Source organism: Eublepharis macularius, chromosome 2, assembly GCF_028583425.1.
Source record: "Eublepharis macularius isolate TG4126 chromosome 2, MPM_Emac_v1.0, whole genome shotgun sequence".
Classification (NCBI taxonomy): Eukaryota; Metazoa; Chordata; class Lepidosauria; order Squamata; family Eublepharidae; genus Eublepharis; species Eublepharis macularius.
In genome coordinates, this window is record NC_072791.1 from 6,660,874 (window position 1) to 6,676,600 (window position 15,727).

Genomic DNA, 15,727 nt, shown 5'->3' on the forward strand with positions numbered 1-15,727 from the left:
TCTAATGATGGTGGGGATAACACACCAGCTTTGGGGAATGAGAGCTACAAAGCGGTTTGACACGCCATAGAAATGATTTATGCCAGTAGCTCAGGCGAAAGCTGTGGAATGATCATTTCTCCTGTGAAACCAGTTTCTAATAATGTAATTATTAATGATGAAAGTGTATGCATGGGACAGATAGTGATGAGGGAGATCGAAGGCTGGGAACCTGAGTACCCTCAGGTCAGAGGAGCAGAGTGCACTGTGGAGGGCCAAGGGGAGCTTCGTCCCTTAGATAATAACTATATGATCAAGATGGACTGCAGTCGAACTAAATCTGTGCGTGTTCAAAGTGCCTTGCATATGTCATGTAGCCTTACAGTATCTCCAGGTTGCAGAGCGAGGGGTAGATGAGGCATTAAGAATAACCTTGTGCTTATGCCTTGTACCACTACACCAAATTGGCTCTCAACAATAATGGTGATGGTGGAGATTTACAAGCCCGCCCCCCACTCAAACAATAACAACAACACTTGATTTATGTACCGCTCTTCTGGACAGATTAGTGCCACACTCAAGAGTGGCTTACAAAGTCAATGTCATTATTATCTCCACAACAACAATCACCCTTTGAGGTGGGTGGGGCTGAGAGAGCTCTGAGAGAGCTGCAACTGACCGGCTTCAAGCGGAGGAGCTGGGAATTAAACCCAGTTCTCCAGATCTGAGTCCTGCCACTCTTAACCACTACAAAAGCTCTCGTCTCCAAACCTTACGAAACTATCAAATTGGTTTACTACAATTAAAGTGCTCAGTGCCAAAAGAGACCCCGCCCCCATTGTGGATACGGTGTCCGGCTCACAAGGAGAGCAGTTCGTTGGCGAGTGTAAACAATTTGCTTGTGATTTGTTACAACGGTTCAGTAATTCACTTTGCTCGTGAGAAAGCTGTTACATGCGAAACAAACTTGAGCTGGCGGTTTGTTTCACATGTAACAATGAGGGAGACAGGTTGTTGTTGCTGTTGTTCACAGCTAAAACACTTGGTTATATCACACAGTTTCTTGTGTGCAGGGAAGGAGATTGCAGAGGATCCGAATGTCTGAATTTTTAAAATTTATTTTATTTGCATTGTTTATAGTCTGCCTTTCTCACCGAGCTCCAAGGCAGATTGCACAATGCAAGTCAATCCAATCAACAGGATAAGACATCCAATAAGCAATGTAATAGGATTAGGTTTGCAGAAATCTGAAACAGCTGCCACAAAGCATAAGTATTAACACAACATGTTAAATGATGCAGAAATCACATAGGGTAATGCATACAGCAACAGTGCACAGCAGTATAGTCCACATCCCTTTCCGCTTTAAAGCATCTTTCTGAACCATTCTGCTACAGCACAGTGCTGTTAACCAGTGTGAAAAGGCCCTCCTGAATAATTCAGGTTTGCATAGTTTGCAGAATGCTTAGGGGTGGTAGGAGTTTTCCTGACTTCATCACACGCACAAAAACTGGGCGCCCCTCCACATTTTTCTCTTTTTAAGAATAAATGCAACTGGTGGGGGGTGGCGACTTCCCAATAAGATACCTTTTTGTTCCCTTCTCTAAGATTTTCAAGAGACATTTCCCTTGATAAATATTAAAGAAGGATTTATTTAATTTTTTTTAAAAAATACAGCTTTCCTGCACACTGGAACGTGAATTTCGCGGCATGGAGCTGGCCGAGCTGATGACTCAGAATGCCCTGAGCTTAGCCGTCAGGTACGCTTCGCGCTCTCGGAAGCTCATCCTCGCCCAGAAGCTCAGTGAGCTGGCAGCAGAGAAAGCAGCTGAGCTGGCCGCTGCTGAAGAGCTCGGCAAGGAAGAGGAGGAGGAGGAAGAGGAGGAGGAGGATTTCAGAAGCCACCTCAGTGCCGGGTAAAAGTGAGAAAAGTATCTTTGGGGAGTAATCCGTTCTCTAGTGCGCCTCGTCTCTCAAATGCACCTTTGCAAGCGTCACCCAGGGTGGCTGTTTCCTCTGGCCGGCTCTCTTGATTTCCCTCTTTCTGTCCAAGGAGAACAATTCCTTTTCCTCTTTCTTGATTCTGTTTCCTTCCTAGGGGAGGGAAAGAGCCCCGTGGCGCAGAGTGGTAAGCGGCAGTACTGCAGCCCAAGCTCTGCTCACGACCTGAGTTCGGTCCTGGCAGAAGCCGGGTTCAGGTAGCCGGCTCAAGGTTGACTCAGCCTTCCATCCTTCCGAGGTCGGTAAAATGAGTGCCCAGTTTCCTGGGGGTAAAGTGTAGATGACTGGGGAAGGCAATGGCAAGCCACCCCGTAACAAAAAGTCTGCCAAGAAAACGGCGTGATGCGACGTCCCCCCCATGGGTGCTTGGTGCTTGCACTGGGGACTACCTTTACCTTTACCTTACCTAGGGGAGGAAATACCGGCAGTTTGTTTTCCTCCCTATCCAGGACATCAAGTATTTTTAATCCTTTAACCTCTATGTTTGGATGTGCTTTTCTGTCTACCAACTTATAAGGAGGGGTCCAGCATTTTCTAAATGAGGAATATTACATTTTCTGTACGAGAGAAAAGAGAGGCATATATTTTAGTGGGAAACTGCAACTTAGCACGGGTTTGTCTGTGGTTCTTTGTTGGTTCCATGGGGATCAGAGTAATATGCTTTATGAAAAGACAATATTCATCCTGGACAGCGTACATTTCTTTTTGCTTTAAGAACACTGTCACACTTTTAACTTGAGTGTAAAGGTTCGGTCAGTGAATTCAGATGTACATACAAATACTCAGAGAGGTAGGCATAATTCCTAATCATTTGGCACGTCCTTCAGATATCTGACAAAGGGAAGCTTCCACTCTTGAAAGCTTATATGTTGGAAATTTTGGTATTGAAGGTGCTACTGGCCTCAAATCTAGCTGTTAATCTAGTGCTGCAAATTTTCTCTTTTTCCATCTTTTGGTATAAGAATTTATACTTTTGTTGCACATTCCATCAGGCTGGAAGAAAACATCCCTTTCCCGACATTAGAAAGAATCAGTGTAACTTGGAGCATCTAACCAAGTATTGTATTCTCCCTTTGCGTCCAGTTGCTCTGAGATGGAAATGCTTAGGGAATCCTTTGTGCCCCTCAACCTGAACGTTATACTCTGCATTTATCCAGAGGCTAAGCAGGTCATGTGCAATGTGTTGAAAGCTGTGCGGTTTCACTTTGTGCTGACCAAGGTATATTTAAAGTAAACCAGTGAAAGACTCTTTAGGCCAAGGAAAGCTTCAAACTTGGATGCATGGAGTGGTAGGATACAGGTCGGTGGCTTTACATTTGGTGCAATCTTGAGAATGCATCCTAAGTGTGACAGAATTGATAGCAAACACAAGAATTCCGTGTAAAGAACGTAAACTTCACTTACAGTCTGATTCTCGATGTCTCCCCAAAAGTAAGTCTCACGGAAGTCAGGGGGGCTGAGTACATACATGCAACGGTGTGTCTGTAATATAATACTAGGGTGTAGCAGCTGTGATTTGTTCTTTAAATACATGATTAAAATCCATTTGCCTAGTCAATCTTGTTGCTTCAGTTACAGTAACTCGGCCACAGAGTGGAGTCAGAGCCGGGTCAGAAGCCTCAAGCGCCAGCAGAGCATGGAAGCATGTGAGGAAGCTGAAGATGACGAGGAAGAAATCTCTGAAGAGGCAAAACCAGGTGAGGCTCATGCACACGTATGCACACACACTCTCACACATATCAAGAGCAGAAATTTCAATCGACGTTTGTTCTCAGACCTCAAAAAGAGGCTGAACTGGACAGGATGGCATCCACAGATCTGGCCCATGAATGCTGCCACCATTTTAAAGGCCATAGATCCAGAGGAGTTAGCCCATGTTAGTCTGTATTAGCAAAATAGTAAAGAGTCCAGTCGCACCTTAAAGACTAACCGACTTTACTGTAGCATGAGCTTTTGAGAGCCACAGTTCTCTTCGTCAGATGCATGGAGGGTATGAAGAAACTGGCCATATATATATAGGTGGTGAGGGGAGGGGGGAGTAGATGCAAATCAGTTTGCTTCTGATAATGAGATAACCTACTCCCCCCTCCTCTTATCACCTATATATCTCTTGCCAGTTTCTTCATACCCTCCATGCATCTGATGAAGAGAACTGTGGCTCTTGAAAGCTTATGTTACTGTAAAGCTGGTTAGTCTTTAAGGTGCGACTGGACTCTTTACCATTTCAAAGAGATTTAAGAATGCCGCAAGGGCAGCGTGGAGGGCTTGAGGCGCTTTCGTTCCCCTTCTGCACCTTTTCAAGTGTTGAAACCGCCATGGGGTGAGGGTGGGGTTAGTTTCAGCACTTGAAAAGGTGCAGAGGAGGGAACAAAAGCATCGCAGCCCGCCACGCTGCCCTCGCTGCATTCTTAAATCTTTTTAAAATGCCAGTGGCATCCACAGGTCAGACCTCCGGGCGCTATCCCGTCTTGTTCGGCTCTCGAAAGTAGGCAAGTTAGGATGAACAGAACCAGCTGAGGGGAAACCCTTTTCTGCTCTTTTTCTGTAGGGAAGGAAAGCAGGCTGCGCCTTTTGCTCTTCAATGAGCACAGGGAGCAAACTTCACCTTTCTGTGGGATATTTCAGTGCATTCCTAGATCCCGCCTCTGTCCTTCCTTCTTCAGTGTTCTTTTACCTGTATTCTTCTCAGATCCAGTAGGCAGGGCACAACATAAATAGGCAGCATCAATAGCTATACTGCAGATACTTAAATTGCGTCGACCTTTAGTGTTCACCCTTTCCTCTCTTCTGTAGGTTCCCCCACACTGGGCAGAAATCCAACCACTTCCAAGTCAGGTAAGTCAGAACTGAATTTATTCCAGGTGAGGATGAATTCTGAATGGTTCATAAGTTATTATTTTGAATCTTAACTGTGCACCCTCCCCTTTTGTTAACTGGGACTGATTGAATAGATGGGCAATACGTGTATTATGAACTTGCTCCTACTGCCTCAGACTTCCCAATTATGCACGGTGGGAAAATTCTCCACTCTGAATAAATTGTAGAAGGCATATTTACCCAGTCACCTTCCTTTAAAATCTTGATACGTAGTTGTTGCACGGCTTCCCTTGCATAACAGGTGGGTTCTTAAACTTTCGGCAGACGTTACCCGTGTTGTGTAGTGTGTTGCGAAAGGCGAGAAGAGGTTAGGAAATAGGGGCAAAGGCTATTTTTCCACTGCAACATCTGGAGCCTGGATGGGGCTGTGATTCAGCTGCACCAATCAAGACCCAACAGGAGGGTTGGAACAATGGCACAGAGCACATGCTCACATTGCTCAGGCCAAAGCTCCTGCCTTGCGCTATGTGTGAACTTCAGAAAATGTAAGTGCGAAGTGCTGAAGCCCTTAGCCTCCACCATGCAATGTCTGATGCCAACGTGCTGACACCCAAGAGTAGGGACAGTGAGTGAGAAGTGTCTCAAATAAAGACTAGCAGGATTTGAGCCCAGTCGTGCTTTAGAAACCAACAAGATTTTTAAGGTGTAAGTTTTTGCGAGCTCTGATGCTGGTGCCTGAAGAAGGGAAGTTTTTCTCTTGAAAGCTCAGACCCTGAAAATCTTGGTGCCACTGGGATCAAATCCTGCTGTTCTAAGGCAAACACGGCCACCCCCTTCAAATAAAGACGGTTCGCAGCGCCCTCTGCTGACCTGTCTTGCACTTGCTCAAATGCTTGAAACAGCAGCAACTCTGCAGGCTGCCTGAGCAGGCTCTTAGATTTTTCTCTGCAGCCATGAGGGCTAGAAACTTGAGAAAGAATAAAGCTGGGATTGCCAAAATGGCTGCTAACATATCAGCTTCTGCCCATGCACTGCAGCCACAGAAGGATGTTGAGGATGAACCTAGTCCTGTGCCTAGTTCTCTAGTGCGCGTGCTCTCTGTGCCTTCTTTCAAAATGTACATACGTGTTTGCTAAAGGTTTTCACTGGTATATCGCCCCCCCCTCGTTTTTTTGGACAGAAAAAGCTGTTGTGGTATCCAGCAGCCAAGGACGAGTCAACCCGTTCAAGGTAACGATTTTTATGATTTAATTAACTGTGATTTAAGAAGTAAATATGACGGAAACCCCGAAAGAAAAAGCAAGTTCCCGTCTAACTGTCCCTGATGTTTGCTGCTGTAGGTGTCCAGTAGCCAAAAGGATCCCATTGCTCACTCAACGAACGTCTTGGACAACATGGCCAAACTCCCTAAGAAAAGTCCTGCACCCATCGGACGGGGCGCTGCAAGCAAGGAGAGAGGCCCGGTGATAAAGCCGCTGGTTCCCAAGCCCAAGTCGAAGAAGGTGATGAGCTCTATTATTGATTTAGAGCCTGTTTTTCTCTCCTTTGGGGACTTCTCACGTTGTTCTTCCTTCCTCCACTCGGTTGTCCCAACAGTTACCCTGTGAGATTAGGTTAGGCTGGGAGATTGTGGCCGGCCCAAGCTCACCTGGCCAGCTTCCATGGCAGAGTGGGGACTCGAACCCAGGTTTCCCAGATCCTGGTCTGATACTCTGACTAACCACTGCAGCACACCAGTCCTCAGCAAATGACCCTTGCTAGTCCATGACGTGTGCGGAAGTTGTTATAAACGACATCTAAGTGGGGAGGGTCTCCTCTGGGCAGTGGGGAGAGGCGACCGGAGATGCTGGGCATTGAACCTGAAACCTGCCTGCCTGCAAAGCAGAGGCTCTTCCACTGAGCAGCATCCCCCTCCCCAAAAACTGTGGGGGGTGGGCCATGAGGCTGCCGCATCCTTTCTTTTTATATCACACTTGAGAAGCAATTATTCTCAAACATCGTAATAGTAAGCATTGCCTCCAGACGACCAGGCAAGGAAACTTGTATAACTTGGAAGTTTGAGCTGTTTTGCGTTTATTTCTCAGCTGGTTGTTGGGTGCTAGGAGGAACGAAGCACAAGCCTTCAGTGGCTGTCCTTGTATACAAGGAGTTGAGCAGGCAGTTGAGTTCATTGCTCACCAAAGGACCATTATTACTTGCCCCATGTTTGTAGACAAACTTCGTGACTGGATTAAAAGTCAAACAAGCCAACTGATTTCATTTTCTGGTCTTTGTGCGTAGTTTACAAGCACTTAAATGTACGCCCATCCAATGCAGAGCTGCTGAAATAACTGTATTTGGACAAGCTGATGTTTCGTATGCTGGAAGCAAGGTTTTTTCTCTTCCATGGGTGTATTCCGAGTTGTTTGAGTAGGGGTTTTTTTGTGTCAATGGGGGTAAAAATAGTGTATGGCCAAACAGTCTTCACAGTCTTTCAATATAAAGAAACAGTCAGCGAGTGCCGATGCACAATATACATGCAAATGCGACTTGCCTGTGTGCATGTATTTGAATCTCCTGGCGAGAAAAAAATTCTCCACAAAGACACTCTTGCCTTTCTGGAGACGAGTTTAAAATTGTGGGTTGACAGGCTGTTGCCCCAAAGAGCTTGCGCTGCATTTTAAGGCATGTATAACATGTTGGGTATATTTGAAATTTGTATACAGCTTACAGTAGCTGCATTTTTCCAACTCCGAACACCCATCTCTGAGAAGAAAGCCACAGAAGAAAGAGGAGAAAAAACTGCTGAAGGAGGAGGAGAGAAAGCTGCTGAAGGAGGAGGAGAGAAAGCCGCTGAAGAAGGAGGAGAGAAAGTCGCTGAAGATGGAAGGCAGAAAGCTGACAAGACCTCTGAAACCCAAACTCCAGCCGAGAACGGTGAAAATAAAAGGTACCCACGGGTCTTCTCCCATTGCTTAGGCTGCAATCCTAAGAATATTTTCCTGGAAGTAAACTCCATTGAATGCAGTGGGAGCAACTTCTGAGTAGGCATGCTTAGGTTTGCTTCCTGATGCAGCAAGAGGTTAGCAGAGAAGCCTCTTTAGGAAGTGTTGATGCTTCACTTCAAAATGTTTTACTTATCAGAGAACCTTTGTACTCTTTTTAGACCAAAGACTGGATTCCAGATGTGGCTGGAAGAGAACAGAAGCTTCATTTTGGCAGATAATCCTGATTTTGAAGAAACGGAGATAATAAAAGAAGGCATGGGTCGGTTTAGAATGCTCTCTGCTGAAGAAAGGATGGTAATGACTCCCTATTGGCAGGGTTTTGTCTTTTGTTTGGAAAATTCTAGTGTTTCAGTTGCCCCTGTTCTGGGTCCAGACCAGCATCTTGATTTGTCTTATTCCAATTCTGCCCTGCATTATCTCAGAATGCTTATAACGGGCCTGATGCTTGGTGCAATATGGCCTGGGTGCCGCTACACTGTAAAAGCTTCTAATTTCTCCAGTTATCCAGAACAAGAAGTTTAGCCAATGAAATAGGGCCTGTATGGGTGCCATGGTGAAAATTCACCCTGTAAAAGCGTTCCAGTAAAATTATAAGAAACGGTGTTCAGAATTCCCCAGGAAGTTGAGCACAACCAGCGCTGTAGAGTTGTTCCTCTCTTGCAGTATTGTGCCGATCATTTCTCCCAGTTTGGGCATATTCTTGTCAAACAGTTGTAATCTGTGCTGCACCGCTTTCCCTGTGTCTGTCCGTCTGCACTGCCTTTGGGGTGATGGTGCCCTGGGAGAAGCCAGGAGCAATGCTTCAATGTGGGATGATCCAGCTCCATGCTCTTCCTAAATAAGGTGTGCCCATGGTTTTCAAAAAGGATGCGGATGGGGTGAGGTGCAAGTTCTGTACTACGTATTACGAGGAAAGGGACTGAAAGCACAATGGCCAGTATCATAATGCCCCTTTATTGATCTGTGGTGCAGTCATTTTATGAATACCGTATACCGATTTAGTTATCACATCCCCAAAATGATACTATTTCAAGTGTAGAAAAGGACAGCTAAAAAGATAAAGGGATTGGCGCTCTTTCCGTACAGGGAAAAGCTGAGGAGCTTGGGTCCTTTGGCGCTATGTGAAACAGGATACAGTACTAGATGGACCATTGGTCTAATCCAGCCCTGGTGCTCCTTTAGCTCAGTTGCATTATGTTAACTCTTCCTCCATTGATTGCTGGCAAACATAGGCAGCCAAAACTATTGCCAGCGGCTGCAACTTAAAGCTTCCTCCACTACCATCATGACAACAGCTCACCATTATTTGTGGTTTTTTTCTCCATTCCCTTAAGGCTTGGACTGAGAGAGCCAAAGGAAGAGAAACTGTTGATTCCGGCGAAGGAAAGAAGAGGAAGCACCCAGAAAGTATTAACAGCGATGGGCCTGAAAGCCCGGAACACAAACTGGAAGAGAACACCAGCTCGGCCAAAAAACCCAAATCCTTTGATCAGGCGATGAGCACGAAACTATCGACATTTGCGTTCAAGCAGAGCTAACCTGGCCGCTGTTGCCTCCAAGGGCTCACGTTGTATGAACAGACCAGCCGGCAGATAACTACAGGTGAAAGGTGGTTTTGTGCTGAATGTTCAGGCAAGGAAGCTCTTTCTGGAAAATAGCACTGCACTCTAGATGGATGTAGGTGAATCTGTGTAGTTGTGCATTCAGTTTGGGTATTAGAGGAGTTACCGTTTTTATGCTATGACACTCATGGAATTTGGTGTCGGAGGGTCTGCGTCAATGAACCAAGTCCCAAATACTGAGATTTTTCTAATAGTTCCACACATTTTCTTTTGGGCAGCACATCCCACCAATGCAAAGCAGGCAGGATCAAGGAGGAAAGGGGAGTGTGGCTTTGGGAGATGTCCCATTAGCCAGGTTGACATAGCAATGCTGTTCTGACCTGGTGCTTGGGAGCTGAAGGAGTTCATCTCATGGCCGCTGCTTGCATTATTTCTAAAAGGAGAGTGTGGAAGTTCTTGTGTGTTGTCATTGGCTCTGTTGGAGCTTGTAATCCCCGCCCCCCAACTTGCCTCAGTGTGCTGATCACCGAGCTGAGTGAATGTTACAGTAGGATTCATTCAGCCTGCATCTTGTTTGCATAGATTTGCCCAACCCTATATAGGAGAAGAACATGGGAAAGATTTATCACCTTGAGTGTACAAAGGTGACGCTGGACCATGCCTGTGTGCTGCATAGCAAATGAACCCTCTTGGGCCCAGATAATAGAACAACTGCCCCTTCTCCCATCTTAGAACGTTTGTATTTTTTGTAACTGAATAAAGAAACAACATTTTTATATCTTGGCTGATGGATGCTCTGTTCTCATTTCCCCTGCTGCCCCTCCAGGTAACTCAGATACTAGTTCATATACCTCCTGTGTTTCCCACTTTGCTTTGTATGTCTCTTCAAGTATATTTAGGCAGGCTTTTAAAACTGGCTAATTTTTAAGATCAGGAATAAAATAGTTGGCTATTTTTTCTAGCTTGTTTTAACCAGCGTGCCCCATTGAACCTGCTGAGAAGCCACAATCTACCCAAAGCCTTTCTGGCCTTTATGAAAGACCTCCAAAACATCCTATTGTTAACAGATTTGCTCAGACCTTGCAGATTTCACAATTGTTGCCATCTGAAATGCCCTTTGACTGGTGAGGGGAAGATGGGGCAAATGGCTCTTACAATCTTTATGTCCATTTTTATCCTGGCCATCCTCAAAGACACTCATGGAAGGACACGTAGTTCCTTTTCCGGTGTTTTGTCCTCCAAACAGCCATGTGAGGTAGGTTAGGCTGAGAATGACTGGCTCAAGCTCCTGCTGTTAGTATTGGGGCAGTGGTTGGGCTCTGAATCTAGGTCTCCAAGTCTCCTATGTCCTAGTCCTCTAACAACCACATCACATGAAACTGAAAGAGTAGGGGAAGCCTTTAACTAGCCTGTTACGCCACCATGTTAATTGAAGAAACTTGTACTGTAGAGCTAAGAATAATTAACTGGGAAGGGGAGATCCTAGCAGCCTGATTCAAAGCATGGGGTTGTGGAGTCTGTGCTGTATATTCTAGGGGCGAAGAACCGGAGGATGATATTAATTCTGGATTAATTGTGCAAGTTGATGCACAGTCGATGCGCCTCAACTGATGTGTTGATGTGTGTTGGCTCCCAGGCTGTGGGTCTGTTGTGCATCAGGGTCTGGCATGGCTGAAGCGCCTTCCCTTGGCTCAGACAGCTGCAGCTGCTGCATCCCCTTGGCTTGCCCTCTGAAGCCTTTTAAGGGCCTAGCCACACCTGAGGCATACCCAGCGGCCTCCCTTCTTCCTAGAAGCCCTGTGGGGGTGTAGCCAAGCCTGAGGGACCAATAGCATTTTGGAGCAGTCTCTCCCCTGCCACTCCCACCTGGGGTGTGGAGCAACTACACAGCTGATTGCCAGACGGCTAGCTGTTGAAGGCCAACCATCACTGATCAGGTGGCGGGCGTAGGGAGGCTTTGCAGGGTGCTTCTGTGGCCTCGCTGGGCCTCCTGGCGGAGGTCAGTTTTAATGCCGTGGGCTGCCAAGAAGAGTGTGTGTGTCTGGCCTTGTTCCCGTCACCTTCCCCCCCAGCAGTGTGAATTGTGTAAATTTATTTGTATCTATTTATTTGCAACGTTTCTATGCTTCCTTTCCTCCCAAATCGGGTCACCAAGGCAGGGAACATCAAAACCCAGATCATGATTATATCTATTTGGCAGATGGGGGAATTAAGAGTGAACTCTGGACCCAAGCTGTTTAGGGTGGGGGTCTCCAACCTTGTCGGAACTTGCAAGGAATTTTGAGGAAAGGTTGTGGGCACCACCAAAAACAGTGTCTGCCACAGGGGCAGGGACAACCACAATCACAGCCTTGCAGGGTGGTTCTCTTTGGGAGTTGTTATTTAGGTGACCATACGGTAGTGGTTGTTTAGCCAGCAGGGTGGTTCTCTTTGGGAGTTGTTAATTCCGTTTGCAGGGCTGCCTCTTTTTCTTTCTTCAGCCTTCCTTGAGAAGGCAGATTGAGCTAGGTGGGCCTCTTTTCATCCCTTCAGCTTCATAAATATAATACAAACTTATCTTTTCTTACATGTCAGCTCAGTTCCTTATGATCCCTGGAGCACCATGTGTGCGTAGACTGTTACTACCTTTTCTCGCCTGCAACCCAGCTCACAACAGCCACTCCATGCTGTGGAAATTCAAGACATCTGTTGCCAGGACACTTAGGTCCTTAGGTACAAATTGAATCATTGATCCAGACGGAAGAGCAAGTGAGCAAAGAGATGCAAACAGATGCCTATTTTGAACCATAAATTAAAAAAAAAAGGTTTTAAAATATATTTTAAAAAGAGAATGGTTTGCTGGTGTAGTATAATGGTTGAAAGCATAAATTGGCAGCTGTGAATTTTCCAGCTTGGATATTACCTCTACTGTCAATATGCTGGGTAGCCATTGGCTACTCACTGTCGTGTATCCAATCATTCTTCTGGCAGAAGTGCCACTTTCATCGGAGGACGGCATCAAACTTTAACAAGCTGCTGTCTCAGTCAGCGCTCCCACACTGCTATATCGATTAGAAAACCCGATAACCCCTGTGAAGCCACTCTGTGTATTTGTGCAACTCCCAAGATATGCAGAAAAATGTGTACATTAACCAAAAAGTGGAAAAAAGCTTAAAATGTAGCCCAATGGGGACAAAATCCCTGGGGGTGGGAATTTTTTTGGGGGGGGGATTTCCAAATTGTGTCTCCTCCTGCCTCGCTGCACCGTTTCTTCAGGGGCTTCCAGCTTCTCTTGCAGTGTATTTTATTTTATTTACTTCGCTAGTCTGACTTTCTCACTGAGATTCAAGTAAGAAAAATGTAAAAAAACTATTCTATCAAGTCAGTGCAAGACATCCAGTAACAAGATCAGAATTGTGGAACTCAGGAACCAATGCAAAAAGAAAACTGCAAGGCATGACATACCATAAACAATACTGAAAGTGGATTACCGAGGTACAAGACAGGGCAGTAAAAGATGACACAGACATACTGATCTATTTTACAGACTGATTTGTTGTGAAGATTATTGAGAGAATGTATCTGTTACACTTCCCAACTCGTGATAATATATCATATATGATTTCTTTTTATTTGATTTCTTTTTATGTATTGCTTTTCAACCGATCAGAGCCACCAAGGTGGCAAACAGCTAAAAACAGTATAAACACACATCATAAAAACCAATGAAGACAATAGCTAAACACCTACACATCTGTGTGTGTGTAAAAAACAATGACCGTCAATTAAAAGGGCAGGAAAGAGAGATCATTGAGGGACTACCAGATAATTTGTTTTAAACTATAACTATTCCTGACTGTCATATATGCTTGCCTGCATATCTGCCATGAATGTATCTTGTGTGTTATGCCGATCCTCTGAGGGCATGGGAAGTTTCTTATTGATGTTAAGTCAGTAGGTTATCTTGCCGGTATGTACTTTCTCTTTCCCAGGTGCGTCCAGCAACTGTCCTTGAAGGCCGGCTGTGGCTGGCTCGAGATGTATCTTTCTTGGGAACTGAAATGATTTCATACTTTCCTCTGTCTAGCCTAAACCTATCGTCTCCCCTTCACCACCACCCCTTGGCACCTTTGCACCAGAAATCTAATGGTCTCTGCCCTGAGGGCGGGAATCTTCCCTATAACTAACACTGCCGGCCCAATTACATCACTTCTGCCAATACAGTTGTCTAAGCGCCTTTAACCTGATGGATCTCCAATAAAGTTACTTCAACCAATTCACCTGAGTGTTTGCTGTGGAGAAACTGGGGATCTACCTGCCAAGGACTGGTACTGACTCATGCTACATATGATCTCTTGTATGATCTTCCATCGGTTGTCTTTACATGTGAATGGAACTATTAGGTTAAAACGCGTCCCTGTTTCTGTGCCTTTTAATTTTTGCCCTGGAACTGCACTCCAGGATGAAATCAAAGTCCATCTGGTCCAACAAGAGCCAGACATGCATAGGATACGGAGAACGGCTATTCCTTGCCACTAGCTTCCAGCACATGGAACGTGGAGCTTCCATTTAACCATTAAGTCTGTGGACATATCTGTCCCTCCATGAAGCCAAAGTACATGCGGGAGTTCAGCATTCATTAGCCCCAGTTTTAAATGGGTTTAACTTTCCATTTTAGCTTCACTTTCTGTCATTGATCACTGGAGCTTTGCATAGGGAGAACTTTAGCTTTATTCCGAGCTTCAGTGTTTGCAGAAGTTTGGCATTTTCTACGTGGTGCCTTCTGTTTGCTAATTAAACAAGATGAAGTAAGATGACCTTATGTCAAATTTCACCCTGAAAACGGCTCCAAAGTTAGCTGTTATGACACAGAAAAGCAGAAAGAGATAAACGGGTTATTTTCCCGTTACAGTTAAAACTACCAAAAATTACAGCTAAGATGTTCATTTGCAAATGCATTCTCTGGGATTGCTTTATCAAAGAGAAGAGCAGTGTGTGTTGGTGGGGGGAATATTTAACCCTTTTCTCCCCTGCCATTTTTTGCTGAAAACGGCCACCGCTTAGCTGCTCTAATACCCAGAAGGCGGAAAGCCTTTGAAACTAAAAACAATTTTGACTATTTTAGGGGTAGGATTGTGTTCATGAATTTCTTCTTTACTTGCTACACTTCTAGCTTCTAATGAGGGTATTATTTTATACCTGTTCGAGTGCCAACATTCCATCATTCTAGATCGCTAGGAGACAGATTGAGAGAGGAGAAGGCTTCGTCTAGCCAGACCCTCGGCAAAATCAGGGCTCTAGCCTTCTCCTTGTTGGGGAGAAATGGAATGGGCTAGAGGAGGATCGGGCTAATGTCAAATCCCAACAGTCTTCTGCTTTCTCCCGTCCATCTGAAAAACTCTTATTGGAAGTCACAGCAGAATTTATAATGACTGCAATGCTCTGAAGTCGGCCCTACTGGGACTTGCTTACAGGCAAGCATGCACAGCCTTAATTCTTTGCTCACGTTGTCTGTTTGCTCTTTACACTGCATGCGTTTCCTGTGTCCCTCTGTTTTGAGTCAAGTTAAATCTGAAATTCCTTTGAAATGGTCAGAGCATCGCAATGCTTATAAATCTGCCCCGGCCCTCAGGCTTCGGAAGCCTCCAGACATCTTTTCAAGATGTTCTTAGCAAACATTCCCTGGCCTAGAACCCTTTAAATGTTTCTTATTATTCACAAGGCAACAAAGACAGCTGTGGCCAATGTACTTCATTTTCTTTTGAACGTCACAAAGAAAATATCAGACGTAGTTTGGTTTAAGGCCCAGATAAGGACTTTCCTCGAAATCGATGTCTTAGAAAATGGCAGCCTCTAGCGAACTAGAGAAATTGTCCCTCTTTGTGTCTAGATTAGCTTCATCCTCCATGGGTTGGGAGTAGTCCACTTGAGTCTTTCGACTTGACCTTTTATGCATTAGGCTGATCCTGCACTGGGCAGGGAGTTGGACTAGATGGTCTGTATGGCCCCTTCCAACTCTATGATTCTATGATTTTATGCTTTAGGCTGATCCTGCACTGGGCAGGGGGTTGGACTAGATGGTCTGTATGGCCCCTTCCAACTCTATGATTCTGTGATTTTATGCTTTAGGCTGATCCTGCACTGGGCAGGGGGTTGGACTAGATGGTCTGTATGGCCCCTTCCAACTCTATGATTCTGTGATTTTATGCTTTAGGCTGATCCTGCACTGGGCAGGGGGTTGGACTAGATGGTCTGTATGGCCCCTTCCAACTCTATGATTCTATGATCTGCTCACTCACCTGTACCTCAGATTGCTTGATGGTCTCCTGAAACGCCATCTGTTTACCCTGAAATCCTTGGGGAGCACTTGTATGTGTCGGTCCACACATGCATCATTCACAC

At 45.3% G+C, this 15,727-nt stretch overlaps 1 protein-coding gene across 1 annotated transcript in view; it reads left to right on the forward strand.

Annotated features, from left to right (window-relative positions):
- WDHD1 (WD repeat and HMG-box DNA binding protein 1) overlaps positions 1–10,093 on the forward strand; it is a 42,680-nt gene extending 32,587 nt beyond the window's left edge. The window contains exons 18-25 of the mRNA XM_054971710.1: positions 1,657–1,895; positions 3,553–3,677; positions 4,774–4,815; positions 5,978–6,027; positions 6,138–6,299; positions 7,503–7,726; positions 7,943–8,078; positions 9,119–10,093. Of these exons, the coding sequence (XP_054827685.1) occupies positions 1,657–1,895; positions 3,553–3,677; positions 4,774–4,815; positions 5,978–6,027; positions 6,138–6,299; positions 7,503–7,726; positions 7,943–8,078; positions 9,119–9,322 (1,182 nt within the window). The 3' untranslated portion in view covers positions 9,323–10,093. The remainder of the gene's footprint in view (positions 1–1,656; positions 1,896–3,552; positions 3,678–4,773; positions 4,816–5,977; positions 6,028–6,137; positions 6,300–7,502; positions 7,727–7,942; positions 8,079–9,118) is intronic.
- The last annotated feature ends 5,634 nt before the right edge of the window (positions 10,094–15,727 follow it).